At 41.0% G+C, this 15,985-nt stretch overlaps 1 protein-coding gene across 2 annotated transcripts in view; it reads right to left on the bottom strand.

The window, feature by feature from the left end:
- OXSR1 (oxidative stress responsive kinase 1) overlaps positions 1–15,985 on the bottom strand; it is a 104,649-nt gene that overhangs the window by 67,347 nt on the left and 21,317 nt on the right. Inside the window, exons 2-3 of one of the 2 annotated variants that reach the window (XM_047874963.1) lie at positions 14,770–14,882; positions 4,471–4,579 (exon numbers count right to left, since the gene is read on the bottom strand). In XM_047874963.1, coding sequence (XP_047730919.1) covers positions 4,471–4,579; positions 14,770–14,882 — 222 coding nt within the window. Of the gene's footprint in view, positions 1–2,003; positions 2,141–4,470; positions 4,580–14,769; positions 14,883–15,985 lie in introns of those variants that run through there. The other variant, XM_047874964.1, reaches the window with a different exon arrangement.

Raw genomic sequence — 15,985 nt, 5'->3', positions numbered from 1 at the left:
AGAGGATTCAAAGTGGGCTCTGTGCTGACAGCATAGAGCCTGATGCTGGGCTTGAACTGACAAACCGTGAGATCGTGGCCTGAGCTGAAGTCAGACACCTAACCGAGCCACCCAGGCACCCCAATATGCTTTTCTTTTTATGGGGCACCTGCATGGCTCGTCAGTTGAGTGTCCGACTCTTGGCTTCAGCTCCAGTCATGATCTCAGGGTCATAGGATTGAAACTCACGTCAGGCTCAGTGCTGAGGGTAGAGCCTGCTTAAGATTGTCTTTCTTCCTCTGCCCCTCTCCCCACTCACACTTTCTCTCTAAAATAATTTTTTTTTTAAAAAGAAAGAAATTTGGGGGCACCTGGATGGCTCAGTCGGTTAAGCACCCAACTCTTGATTTCGGCTCAGGTCACGATCTCGCGGTCCGTGAGTCCGAGCCCCGCGTCAGGCTCTGTGCTCACAGTGCCACGCCTGCTGGAGATTCTCTCTCTGCCCCATCCCTCTGCACGCGTGTAGACGTGTGCTCTCTCTAAATAAATGGACTTTTTTTTTTTTAATATGCTTTTGTTTTATATATTTTGGCTAAAAAAAGTTGATGTGAAAGAAGATGGCCTAAACATATTTCTGTTAACTCTGGTTATTCACATGACTTAATTACTCAAAGGGAGCCTCTGCTTATCAATGGTCTTCTCCTCTCACTCTCTCTGCTCCTTCTGTAGGCCCCCATCAGTTTCGCAAGACATACCATACTCCTCCATCCTGCCTCCAGAACCTTCTCTGCATGGTGTTCCCTCTATCTGGATCACTTCTCCCATCCTTCCCTTGAAATCACGCCCACTTACCACATTACCTGGCTAATTATTACCTATTCCTCTGGTCTCAGCTGAACGTCACCTCCTGAGGGAAGTCTTTGTTAACCCCACCACACCCATTCTCCCTCAATAAAATACAGTCTCCTGGTACCTGATACTTCTTCCTGATACTCTACATACTTATACTTATTTAATTGTAACTTTTCCTTATTAGCTATGAGGCCCATAAGAGCAAGGAACATGATTCACCAATGCAGTGGTGATCAGTAAGTAATCTGATGAATGGAATTTTAAATGAGCAATAAATCTTGGCACAGTTTCTCTGTATTTTAAAGACAATTTTAGGGGCACCTGGGTGGCTCAGTCGGTTGAGTGTCCGGCTTTGGTTCAGGTCATGATCCCACAGTTGGTGGGTTCGAGCCCCACGTCGTGCTCTGTGCTGACAGCTCAGAGCCTGGAGCCTGCTTCAGATTCTGTGTCTCCCTCTCTTTCTGCCCCTCACCTGCTCATGCTCTGTCTCTCTCTCTCTCTCTGTCTCAGAAATAAACATTAAAATAAATAAATAAATAAATAATAAAAAAAAACATTTTGAAGCTGTGCTCAGGTCTAGCTTTTGTTTTCTAAAAGTATTTAATGTATCTCTTCAGTTTAAATGTTTATTCACTTTCTGACTAAAACAAGCAAGATTTCATTTTCCTAAAAAAAGATGCAATTCTTTAATATTTTTAAAGGCTTAGATGTAAGATTACGTTGACTCAAAAAAAAAAAAAAAAAAGGTAAGTAATTATAAAAAGAGTTAACAGCTGGAACACGTTTGAAAATTATCCCCCAGGAAACGTGCTGAGTCCTAGGCTGGAAAAATTGGGCACTGTTCCAGTAAACCTAAGACGAGGAGAGGCAGAAAGGTACATTTAATAGATGTCCCACACAGCTACATGTCCTGCCCCTTCTGAGATCAGGATATATACTCCCTGCAGAAGAAACGGGGATTTCTTAAAAAATATACATTCATTCTGCTCAGGAGTAGCAGAAAGGATGGGCTGGCATACAGGTATGGATGAAAGAATTAAGCAGACAAAGTATTGCTATTCATCAGAGGACTTTTCAGCAAAACATTAAAAACTCTGTATTACACATTTTTGTAAGTTACAAATAAAGAAAATTATGCTATAGGTGATCAATAATGAAAGATACAGTATTACCTAATATTCCCATATCTGTCCATACTGAAAGAACCATGCTTGACCACCATCTTGAAAGGTGGTTGGTGTTAGCAAGGATTCCAACCATCATATGAACAAGGCCTTTAACAAAGCAATCCAGTTTCTCCAGTGTGTCACTAATGGGATTGAAACAAAAAGATGATTCTGGCTACACTGAAAAGCATCAAATAACATGGGATTATTATTAATGACTCAATTTCTTGTGCATCTACATGTCAGCACAATTATAGATGCTTGACGTACGTCATCTCAATTACTACTCCCCAATACCTAAAATACAGAAAGGTATCCCCATTTGACAGAAAAGTTAACAGGTTCAAAGGGTTTAAATAATTTGCCCAATGACATAAACCGGCTAAGTAGGAAAGTTGGAATTTAATTCTAAAGCCTATGCTCTTTCCTTTATGGCCTCGCTAGGGAAGTCAAGTGTTCAATTCTAAAATGGAAAATCATGCTCCCACACAAAATACACATGCAAACAAAAACCAAGCAGCACAGTGATGGGAAGGTCGGGTGGCTCCATCACTCACTAGTCCTCCCAATCTCGCCACGATTCAAATCCGTGCTTTGGCAAAATGTCTAATTTACTACGTGACTTGGGCCTTCAGATAACCATAACAACAAAATGTCCAATCTAGTGACAATGGTCTGCTTCTGGCCATCAGTAATACTTACATTTTATTCTAAGGACTTAAGCAGAAATAACTGTATACATATGGCAGGATAAAGCACCATAATTAATCATAATACTGGGGACCAAAATTTTCTGTATAAGAGAAAAGAGATTCACGTATAATTTCAAAGAAGCTTCAAAAGTCTATAATGTTAAACGCGAAATGGAAATATTAATTCCAAATCATAATTTTTAATATATTTCTAAGCTCTTTCAACTAGAAGTGATGATAATGATGTAGCAATGACCAAACATCCTACTTATGCTTTCTAAATACCTTTCCCCTAACAAAAATCAGAACTCCTTGGAGTATTGGCTGATTGTGGATCTAAGAAAAGTAATATAAACGTGACCCTAGGAAATCCTGAACCAAAAAACAAGGAAGTAACCAAAGACTAACGCATTCATGTCAAAAGGACACAGGAATAAGCTTAAAGGGAGTCCTAATGACAAAATTTTGGATGACCTGAGCATCCAAAGAAGAGAGTAAAACTACATTGAAAGACACTAAATATATAAAATTCCTTGTGTCTATGATGACACTCAAAAAAAAAATGAAAGCCTTACCCAACAGGAAAAAGGAAAAAAACAAACAAACCCTATTTGCTACCACTGGAGGTGAGTATTAAATCAACTCTTTACTCTGAAAATTAGTACTGAAAAAAAAAATCAATTATTTATCTTGCATTTTTAGTAGGAACCACAATACAGATTACCCAAAGAGCTCCAGTTAACGAGGTAAAGTTCCTTTACACAGAACAATGCCAAGTTTACAGATGTAAAAGAAAGGATGCAATGAGAAAAGTCACCATTCTGCAATCCTTGACAGAATAATTAATTCAAACAAGGACTGTGAATGGATGCTAAAATCATTAAAGGAAAGAGTAAGGGGGGAGGGGCGCCTGAGTGGCTCAGTTAGTTAAGCGACTGACTCTGGGTTTCGGCTCAGGTCATGATCTCACGGTTGGTGGGACTGAGTCCCACGTAGGGCTCTGCGCTGACAGTGCAGAACCTGCTTGGGATTCTCTCTCTCTGCCCCTCCCCTGTTCATGCCCTCTCTGTCTCTCTCTCTGTCTCTCTCTCTCTCGCTGTCTCCAAAATAAACACATAAACTTTAAAAAATGGGAAAAAAAAAAAAAGGTGGGGAACTGGATACTCTCAGTGCCCAAGTATCACCTCACAGATTACTCGCTAGCTGCAAAGGGGAACAAGTTAACTTTTCCATGGTGAGGTCTGGCTATCAAAATCTCAAGCAATCGAAAGTCACATCACCATTAAAGATATAACCAGAAAGCAACGCTTCCTGGTGTGATGCACTATGAACACAGCATCACCCACAAAATACTGTCCAAAAATTTCGAACTTACATCGAATCAAGCCTTTGGGTCCAATTTTTAATTTGTAAGAAAGCAAGGGAAACAAATCGAGTTAAATATCACCAGGAAGAAATAACCAGATAAATCCAAAATGCGGGTCATTCTAAAAGAAGTTATTGCCAGACCCTTGACCAGAACCTTCAACAAGTTGCTGTCATGGCACAAAGGAAGCTGTGGGGAACCATCAGAGATGGAGTGAGGCTTCAGAGGCATGGCGACCAAATGCAACGTGTGAAACCTGTCTCGGCCCATACCCTCCCATCTTTAGCAGATACTAAGTCCTCAGCATCTCCTCAAATGCCAATGTGCCCGAAAACCAAACCAGGAAAAAACCAACCGGATATTTTCATTACCTTTCCAACCAACGGAAGTTAGCGTTTCACCATACTCTACTCACCTCCACTTAGCAGCTTCATGACTAGCCACAGCTCATCTTTTACCACAAAAGACGTGTAGTAAGACACAATATTAGGATGATGGCACTGACTCATGGCTTGGATTTCTTTCTACAAGGAAGAGAAAATATGATTAATTTATTATACGCAAGCCTGAAACAACACTACGAGTGAATTCAGATTTGTAAATCCAAGACTGGCTTAAACCTCTGTGAGATCTCCATGGCTCTGACCTCCTTGAGAAGAGTTAAACGAAAAAAAACCCTGTTTCCCTCAGTCCATTCTGACTAGTCATTCCACTCATAATCTTTGAAACTAGAAACATGCACTACTTATCACAGCCTCACACAACACCGCAAAGGCCTCCGTGGGGACACACATTGTTACTTCAAGGTGCTCTTGAAAAAGCATCTTGGGAAATCTGGCTTTACAGCCACAGAGCATAATGACTAATAAACAGAGGGTGGTTTTTGTTTTGTTTTGCTTGTTTTAAAGTGTCTTTATTCTGTTTTTAAAATGTATTTTTATTATTGAAAGATAGTTGAAATACAATATTGTATTAGTTCTAGGTATACAACACAGTGACTTGACAATTCTGTACATTACTCACTGCTCACCACGGTAAGTGTGGTCACCATACAATATTATTGTAATATTATTGACTATATTCTCCATGCTGGACTTTCCATCTCCGTGACTTAGTTATTTATAACTGGAAGTTTATATCTCTCAATCTCCTTTATCTAGCTCACCCATCACCCTGCGCCCCCACAGTGAGATTGTTCTCTGTATTTAGCAGTCTGTTTTTTGTTTGTTCTCGTTTTGGTTGTTAGATTCCACATGCAAGTGAAATCACACGGCATTTGTTTTTCTTTGTCTGACCTACTTCACTTAATATAGTACCCTCTAGGCCCATCCACGTTGCCACAAATGGCAGGACTCCATTATTTTTTATGGCTGAGTAGTATTCCACCATGTGTGTGTCTGTGTAAAAATCACGTCTTTTTTATCCATTCATCTATAGATGGACACTTGGGTTGCTTCCAAATCTTGGCTATGGTAAGTAATGCTGCAATAAACACAGGGGTGCAAGTATCTTCTCAAATTAGTATTTTCATTTTTAGGCGGTAAATACCCAGTAGTGGAATAATTACTAGCTCATATGGTAGTTCTATTTTTAATTTTTTGAGAAGCCTCCATACTGTTTTCCACAGTGGCTATATCAGTTTGAATCCCTAGTAGTAACGAGGGTTCCTTCCCTTTTCTCCACATCCTCACCAACACTTGTTATTTCTTGTCTTTTTGATTTTAAGCCATTCTGACAGGTGTGAGGTGGTTTTGATTTGCATTTCCCTGATGATGAGCGATGTTGAGCATTTTTCACGTGCCTGTTGGTCATCTGTAGGTCTTCTTTGGGAAAATGTCTATTCAGGTAGAGGTTCCTTTTTGGTTTGTGGGTTTTGTTTTATTTTGAAAATATCGTTTCATCCCATTTTTGTGAATTAATTAACAATTCTCACTCTGAAAAGAAATCTCCTGAAGCAGGACAAGGTCATAAACTAAATCCAAAGTAGAAACCTGAGCACCCTCTAAGTTTATCTACAACCTTGGGGTTATGCATTTAAATTAGGCTGGGTGAGACACAATGCCTCATATAGCCCTGAGTGATCTGGGCCCTGCCTACCTCTCCAGTCTCAATCCTACTCCCTTCACTGACCCTACCCCAAAATACCCTCTACAATCCAGCCACAGTAAACTTCAGGTGAGCACGCTTCTTCAACCATGGATATTTAACCCTATTGTTCCCTATGCCTCAAGTAGACTTCAATCATTATTTTACCCTAGCTAAAAATGCCAATTCTTCCTTCTGATCTAGCCAAAATATCATTTCCACCAGTTCCCCAAGGTTGCTTCCAAACTCCCTGTGTATCTCTTTACATCACAGCCCATATGTACTGGATAGTGCATTGGGTGCTTACTTATCTGTTCCTCCCTGGTGGACTGAGAGCTCCTGAAAGCAAGTACTTCCAAAAGTGGATCCCTAAATGCAAGCTGGTGCATATTACACACACACACACACACACACACACACACACACACACACACACACACACTGGGCTATTAGCCTAAAAAAGAATGACATCTTGTCATTTGCAATAACATGGATGGCCCTAGAGGGTATAATGGCCAAGTGAAATATGTCAGAGGAAGACAACATATGATTTCACTCATATACAGAATTTAAGAAACAAAACCAAGAAAATAAAGAGACAGACAAAAAAAACCAGACTCTTAAACACAGAGAACAAATTGGTGGTTGCCAAAGGGGAAGTGTGTGTGTGTGTGGGGGGGGTGAAATACATAAAGGGAATTAAGAGTATACTTATCGTGAGCACTGAGTATTGTACAAAATGGTTGAATCGTTATACTGTACTCCTGAAACTAATATATAACAGTGTTTGTTAATTATACTTGAATGTTTAAAAATCCACACAAAAAAGTAGATTCCCTAAACACTGCAGAACTTATCATATTATATGGTAACTGCTTATTTATTTTTCTGTATCCTTCACAAAACTTTAAGCTCAATGAAAGCTAAGACTCTGTATTCGTGGCACTTAACACTGTGCCTGGCACACAGTACACCTTCAACAAATATTTATCGAATGAATTAAATATTATTTTATACAACTTTTTACTTATTCAATTACTGTACTTGCCCTATGCCCTTGGTCTTTGTACAGTAGAACCAATTGTGTAAAAGTTGCCCATAGGCTCTGATTCAAAAGCAGTGCTCTGTGAACCTTAGTTTTTCTTATCATTTCTACTTGAAGGTAAATTCCTTTATAGCAAGGACCTTGCCGTACGCATTTTTCCAACCTCCAAAGTCACCAGCACAGTCTTCTGTACTAAAACCTAAGTAAAACTAAAGTCAGCACCTGCCTGTTGACATAGTGCTATGAAGATTAAAGGAGATGAGAAGTACATAGGAGAGGGAATATATAGGACAACATATATTGCCAGCAAGTTGTAAAGATAGCACGTTACAAGAATCCTCTGGAAAGAACAATGAAGGTAGGCAAGAAGTCCTTGCAAAGGAGGTAAGAACGAGGTTTAGTGCGGTAGGATATAGGGAAATGGCAGCAGAAGGTGAGAGGCACACACCACACAAAAGATGAAATACGCAAGACATATTTTAGGATGCAATGAGTAAACCTGTCTAAGGCAAGCAGTTCATGCTTTCAACAGACATTTACCAATGTGCCAGGCGCCAGTGCTAGGTGCTTGACTACGAGGGTGAGCCCTCAAGAAACTTATAGTCGAGTGAAGAAGTCAGACCAATACTAATTTAACAACACACAATGATAAATAGTTTGACAGGAGAAGTACTAGATGCTACGTGATTTCACTGGAGAGGCCAATTACCAAAAAATAGGAGTGATAATCAGGGATGGCTTCCTGTAAGTTTTAACAGGTTTGACTGTTGAGTTACTTGGGACCGTATCATAAAGGACAGCGTAAGTGTGTTCAAGAATTCAGGCTTCATCTTAACAGCAAAGGGAAGGCATCAGAGGTTTAACTATATATGCCATTTCATAAAAACACTCTAGCTACAATTAGAAAATAAGTGTGGGAAGGCGAGCCTAGAGGCAATGATACTGCCTAAGGCTGTTGCTATGACCTGGGTGAGGGACAATGGTGGCCTGAAAAATTATAAATAACTAGTTACTCGGTTTGGGTATTTACACTGTGGTTATGTTACTGTCAGGAGAACCTGGGTGAACAGCATACAGGAACTTTCTGTACTTCTTTTGCAACTCTTCTAGAAGTTTAAAACGATCTCAAAATATAGTTTTAGGGGCGCCTGGGTGGCTTAGTCTGTTGAGCATCCAGCTCTTGATTTTGGCTCAGATCACGATCTCCGGGTTCATGAGACTGAGGCCAGGATCAGGCTCTGGGCTGACAATGTGGAGCCTACTTGGGATTCTCTCTCTCCGCCCTCCCCCGACTTGTGCACATGTTCTCTCTCTCTCAAAATAAACATCTAAAAATAATTTTAAAAAACAGAATGCTAAAAAAAAAAAATAAGTGGCAATATGAATGGAAAGACAGGGAGGAGTCAAGAGCTATGCTGCATAAGTATAAACCATAGGACTTGGTGACTCACTGGATGAGGGAGGTAAGACAGTGTGAAAATTCATGCACAGAGTTGGGGTCAAACTGTCCAATGTCTTAAATTGAAACTAAGGGTTTTCAACTTTACTCTGGGGCGTGGCGGGGGGCGGGGTGGTAGGTGGGCAGGGACAGCTCACAAAGGGTCTTCTAACAGGAGACTATCAGAGAACCATCAAATTCAAAAACCGAAAGGGCCTTAAAGATTTCTTTCCTTCTCGTCTATTCCTTTAAGGGGTGGGAGGGAGGGTTCCTTTATCTTAACTCCCACTGAAATTATCCTTTTCCTTTTCAGTTCAAAAGGAAAAACACGTATGTAAGTGTTTTGCAAGAGTGCTATATTCCTGACTCAATTTTCCCAGTGGCTCCCTTCCACATCAAAACGAATTCCACCCCCCTACTAAAAGTGCTTTCTTGACAGTCCCGTTACCTGCTGCTGCCACAGCTTTTGTGTGGACTTCGTTCTCCACCGGAAGCTCTCAAGTATTGCTTAATGATCACTTTTCATTCCTGGAACGCATCTCCATTTGTAACATTTACTCCTGATTTTCTGATTACCCCAATGCAAGCAGTTTTCATATGTTTCACACCATTCAGTCAGGCCCCCAAGTGATGTTAAGTTATTCACTCATACAGAGTGAACACAATAAAGTCCCTGCCCTCATGGAATGCTCAATATGAAACAAACAATTCTTCCATCTATCGAATGTCTGAGCAGGGGGCACCTGGGTGACTCAGTTGGTTAAGCGTCCAGCTCTTGGTTTTGGCTCCGGTCATGATCTCGTGGTTCTTGAGTTTGAGTCCCGCATCAGGCTCTGCGCTGACAGTGTGGAGTCTGCTTGGAATTAGTTCAGATCTCTCTGACCCTCTGCTGTTCTCGCTCTCTCTCTCTCAAAATGAATAAATAAACTTTAAAAAATAAATAAAATAAAATAATAAAATGTCTAGGGAATGTGCCTTCCTTTCCATTATTACTGTCACTGCCTGAATTTAGAATCTTAATACCTCTTTGTATGGCCCAGTGTACCTCAAATTATGGGCTGCAACCCACATGGGCCAGGAAACAAACTTAAGTAGGTAATGTTAGAAACAAAAAAAGAAATAGAAAATCAGTGTGTGCCCCACATAATTAAAATTATTTTATGAAAACGTTTCAGGGATATTAATATTTATGAATATATACATAAAAAGAATTCTTTCCCAACTCTACACCCCTGCCTAGTAAGGTTTCTATCTCTGTTCAAAGTATCCCCCAGCTCTGGTGGGCCAGAACACAAACATCTCCACGGAGGTCTCCATTTTTGTAACCAGGAGGATGCCTCCTCTCTTACTTCAAAGTACTTAATACCTCTTCCAGGTGTTTGTCATGCTTGGCCTTGTATAGGACACAAGAGTCTTACATTTTTTTTTCCCCCCCAAATAGGCTTCATGCCCAGGGTGGAGCCCATCGCAGGACTTGAACTCACGACCAAGACCTGTGCTGAGATCAAGAGTCAGACACTTAACCGACTGAGCCAGCCAGGCATCCCGAGAGTTTTAACTCTTCAACCGGATTGTGAGCCTCCTAGTAGATAGAAAGACATTTTAAGTCTCTTCATGTTCCCCTCAAGTGTTTGTCCAATGAATCTAGTCCTAGTATCTACCAGAGAAGAGAAAAAGCTCAAAATACTGCATAGTGTGCCTGTGAATAATAACTCTGGAGAAAATAAATGTAGGAAAATTTGACAGCTGATTTCCCAATCACACTTAGCAAAGGCTGTCAGACAAGAAAACATTTTGACAAAAGAAAGGAGCGCTATTCTGCCTCCTCACTGATAACTGTCACACGGGATACGCACCTATAATCTGGTTCGCGTCAGCACCCTTTCTACGTTATTGTAAAGATAATTTTGAAAAAAAAAATTAAAAATCACAACACCAAAAGTTTGGTATGTTGATCTAAAAGATTTTTAAGATAAACTTAAAGGGCTTCTCGACTCTCAGAAACAGAGCCCTTCTCACTCAGATCTCAGCTCCTGACCCTACAAATACCACACATAAATCCAACATTCTTTATATTCCTGATGTTTCTTCAGGCTTTGGTGGGACCTTACTTGTTTGCGCCCCAAAAAAGCCAATTATCTTAAATGTGCTTTACTACAAGTCACTCTCCTCCTCCCTTCACTTATTTGTCAAATATATAAATACTATATTTGCAATCTAGAGCTTATTGGACTAGGTGGGCAAAATGATGGAGATCTAGCCTATTTCTTTTTTTTTTTCTTTCTCATTAAACTTTCGTTTTAGTGGGTCTCAAAATTCTGTGACAGGTTTTTGGCCAAATTGTTTCCATTAAAAAGTACTGATTTTAAAAACTAGTAACTTAAAACTGCCACACACAAAAAAAACAAATGGTCCACAAAACATTCTCCTTTCCTTCTGAAGGTTTTACGATGCATTGGTGTCATTAACCAGTCGTTTACTATTCAACTTAAATGGCCAACCGACACAAACAGTTTTGAGACCATTCTTCCACCACTGATTAAGACTGGGGTGGCAGGTATTGGGGATAATATTCATTTAGCCTTCTGAGCTTTATGGAAGAGTTGGTGACTCTGCCAGCTCCAGCTGCCTTCTTGTCCACCGCTTTGATGACACCCTCAGCAACCGTCTGTCTCATGTCACCAACAGCGAACAGCCCAGAGGAGGACAATCAGAGAAGCTCTCGACACCCATGGGCGTGCCAGGAACCATATCAACGATGGCAGCGTCACCAGATTTCAAGAACTCAGGACCATCTCCCAGCTTTTTTCCAGAACGACGGTCCATCTTCTCCTTCAGCTCAGCGAACTTGCGGGCGATGTGAGCTGTGTGACAGTCCAGCACAGGTGCATATCCGGCACTGACCTGGCCTGGATGGTTCAGGATAATCACCAGAGCTGGGAGGCCGGCTGCTTCCATTGGTGGGTCACTTTTGCTGTCACCAGCCACACTGCCACGACGAACATCTTTGACACATACGTTCTTGACACTGAGGCCCACGTTGTCCCCAGGAAGAGCCTCACTCAAAGCTTCATGGTGCATTTCAACAGACTTTAACTTCAGTTGTAACACTGACTGGAGAAAAAGTGACCATCAGGCCTGCCTTAAGGACACCGGTCTCCACTCGACCCACAGGGACAGTACCAATACCACCAACTTTGTAGACATCCTGGAGGGACAGATGCAAGGGCTTGTCAGTTGGACGAGCAGGTGGCAGAACGCAATCCAGAGCTCCAAGCAGCGTGGTTCCACTGGCATTGCCACTCGACACTTAACTTTCCATCCCTTGAACCAATGGCACGTTAGCACTTGGTTCCAGCATGCTGTCACCATTCCGACCAGAAATTGGCACCAATGCTACGGTGTCGGGGTTGTAGCCAATTTCCTCCATGCAGCCGCTGACTTCCTTAACGATTTCCTCGTATCTCTTCTGGCTGTAGGGGGGCTCAGTGGAATCCATTTTGTTACACCGACAATAAGTTGTTTTACACCCAGTGTGTAAGCCAGAAGGGCATGCTCACGGGTCTGCCCCTTCTTGGAGATACCTGCTTCAAATTCGCCTGAGAGGTGCCTGTAATCATATTTTTGATAAAGTCTCTGAGTCCCGGGGCATCAATGATGGTCATGTAGAACTTGCTGCTCTCAAACTTCCCCAGGGAGATACCAATGGTGACACCACGTTCACGTTGGGCTTTGTTTCTCCAAGACCCAGGTATACCTGAAGGAGCCCTTTCCCATCTCAGCAGCCTCCTTCTCAAATTTTTTGATAGTTCTTTTGTCAATCCCACCACATTTGTAGATCGGATGACCAGTAGCGGTTGACTTGTCCGAACCTACGTGTCCAATGACGACGATGTTGATATGAGTCTTTTCCCATTTTGGTCTAGGTTCAGTGGTGGTTTTCACGACACGTGTGTTCTGGAGGCAAACCCATGGCAAAAAAGCTAACCTATTTCTTTTACCGAGCTATGCCAAACACACATGCCTCTACAAGTAAGGCCCTAGTGTTAATAGACAAATATTTCTTTCAAGATGTCAAACATCTGAGAACAGATGTTCTACTTTTGAAGCAAGATTATAATTAGTTAGCATTATGTGAAGTAGAAAACGATAGACCTGACTCAGAAAGACCTGATTTTTAATCCGGACCCTGTCACTTATCGTAGGATTTACTTCCTTCATCTAAAATGCAGCTACTACCTGTCTCATGGGAGGCACTTAGGAGGGTAAAGTACACTTAAGTGCCTATCACTGAAAAGATGTTTGCTATTATGGTCATATGAACACAGTCAAGTTATTTAAACTTTGAACTTTCATTTCTTTAATCATAAAGTAATAAATAACAAGACTTTCATTCACCTCTAAGCTCTCCTTAAGGGTTATGTAAAGTAACTGACAAATGATACAAATTCATACTGGGCTTCTCAAATTCCGGTCTTAATTATATAGGGTAAAAATTTTGTTTCTCCTCAAGGGGCACCTGCGTGGTTCAGTCAGCTAACTGTCTGACGTTAGCTCGGGTCATGATGTCACAGTTTGTAAGTTCGAGTCCCGCATCAGGCTTTCCACTGTCAGAGCCCATTTCAGATCCTTTGTCCCTCTCTCTCTGCCCCTCACAGGTGCTATCTCTCTCTCTCTCTCTCTCTCTCTCAAAAATTAACATTAAAAAAAAAACTGTGTTTCCTCAAAAGAATTAGTTTACGATTTATAGCCTTTTTGTATGATCACTGCAGTTCAATATCCAAATGATGCCCTAAGGGGTTGCGGACATCCGTAAATCCAAGATCACTGTGTAGGATTTCCAGCAGCATCTCCCTTCAAGTGTATGTTCTCTCACCAGAGAGGCTCAAGATCATACCAGAAACTTTCCTTTTCAGCTTCTGCTCATACATTACCAACTCCTAAAGAAATGCATCTGTTTCCTCTGCTGAAAGTTCAATGTGTAATTCTATTATCCCTTTTCCTTTTATTCCAGTCTTCCCTGATACTCAGTGCAGGTTACACCAGAAATTAAATCCAGTCTGGGAGCGGAAAGACTTCTGGACTGGCAGATCACCCCAGGCCTAACTCCTGTCTTTCTATCACTAACTGCACATGATCTTAGACAAATACTTAAGAAAATAACAATATTAGTTCACATTTGCATGGCAGTTTATAGTTTTCAGGTACTGGGTCATTTGATCCTCAAGAAAGACCTCATGAAGTACACAAAACAGATACTATTATTTCCATTTTAAGCCAAAGAAACTGAGGATTTACAAAGTGAAATGATTTGAAAATCTACCTCATGTCTTATTGCTGAAACTGACTACACACCCACAGCTCTGGGTGTCAGGGCTCATAAAAGAAGTACAAAACAATCTCTGTGTGACTAGCTTTTAATGCCACCGAACATCTCTTGTAGCTACTAATCCTTGAGTCTCCCTTTCCTCTCTTTTTCCCCAGCCTTTGGAGAAGGCAATGCTGCTTGGGGGTCATTCTGCCTCTCACCTTGCATCAATGGTCAGAATGCAGACTGGTACCATGTTCCTGGGAGGCCAAAGCCTTTTCAAGCACATTCCACTCAACCCAGGTATCGTAACTGCATGATACCAGCATGATACTAGTTTAAGGAAAGAGACGAGTGAGGAAGCGAGGTTTATAACAATAAAAAAGAGAAAAAGATTGTCCAATACCAGAAATAGGTTAAATAAAATGTGGTCTACCTACGTAATGGAAAAGCACACACATACTGAAAAGCATTTTAATTCATACATATAGACACAGAAAAATTTGATTAAATTTTCAATGAAAAGAACAAGTAGATGGCTACATTATCATAAAAATACAAAGATATTTAAATGTACACAGTCTAAAAAACTATATAGCAAGTATTAATCTCAGAATGAGAGGATTACAACTAATTTTTTTGTTTCCCTGGATTTTTATAAATTTTACAATAAACAGTACTTAATTTATAATATCTTACTTATTTTACAAATTTACAAAAAACATTACTTAACCTTTTTTTCAGAAAAGCAATAAAAAAATTTCTGGTTATTTTTCACTCCAACACGAATATACATAGAAGTGTATTTCTCCAAGTAATAAATAGGAGATGTGCATACCAGGAGTTCATCCATGCTAGTCTGACATTTCTCAAGGTTTATCCGTTTGATTGCCACTTTCTCCTTTTTAGGGGCACAGTACGCTGCCTGGACCACAGCCGTTGCTCCGCTCCCTAAAGATAAATGCATAAATGAGTAAATGAATAGATGAATAGATAAGAACATGACATTTCTAATTCCCACACAATTTAACAAGAGAATAATCCTTATCTTGTTCCTACACTCAACAACAGATGACACCCTAAAAAGCAGGGTGTCAATAAAAGCAAAGGCCTTTGACCATTTCATAGAATTGCTAATAAATATTGGCAGGGAGGAAGAATCAAAAGGCTACAGGTCCAGTTCCTGAGTATGATGGCACAGGCTCACATTTCCCTGCTCCTCTCTTCTGAATACAACTGAATACCCTAGAAAGAATTCATCAGACAATCATAAGATGACCCTAAAAGTAGAAGGTGGATGAGCCAGGGGCCTTGGGATGTGAGGAAAAGCACCACTGTGAGTTCAATGGGTTTTCCTTTTATCTCCCATATATCCATGGCTGGGCACAAGAACAGCCTGAAACCCGGAACCACCAACACAGACAGACAAACAAGAAAATCTTGCTTTTTGGCCAAAGACTGTGAAGGGGGAAGCTTAGCAGAGACCTAGAGGGAAGACAGACTCCCCAGTCCTTATCCCGGACAGTGGAGGATCCCCAGTCATCACAGCATCAACATCAGCAGGGTCTCCACCCCAGCCCCAGACGGAAGCAGACCAGATTTGCCCACCTGGGGCAATGTCCAGGCAATCTGCCCCTAGCAGTAGCAGAGATGGGGACCCACACCCACCAGTCAGCGCAAGCAGCACCTGTAGAGATCAAGCAGGACTTCCTGTGATGCCAGAATAATAAAGAAGAGAACAGCAATGCAGAGCTCTGAAAACTAAATTATCATAGGAATTACCCAGCTCACAAAAGCAGGCCAGAGTGGGTATAGCTCAGTGGTAGAGCATCTGATCGCACAAAAGCAGGCCAGGACCTACACACTAAACCTAAATGGAGTTATTGCCTACTAAAACAGAAGACTTAAACAGGATCAAGAGTTGCCTCATATTAATATCTTAAATGCCCAGGATAACATTTTTTTTTTAAATCGCACACCAAGAATCAGGAAAAACACACTTGAATGAGAGAGAGCACGACACTGATGTCAACAGCAAAGTGAATCACAATTTG

Source organism: Prionailurus viverrinus, chromosome C2, assembly GCF_022837055.1.
Source record: "Prionailurus viverrinus isolate Anna chromosome C2, UM_Priviv_1.0, whole genome shotgun sequence".
NCBI lineage: Eukaryota > Metazoa > Chordata > Mammalia > Carnivora > Felidae > Prionailurus > Prionailurus viverrinus.
Note: the sequence above shows the minus strand (reverse complement) of the source record. Positions and strands in the feature narration are given on the sequence as shown.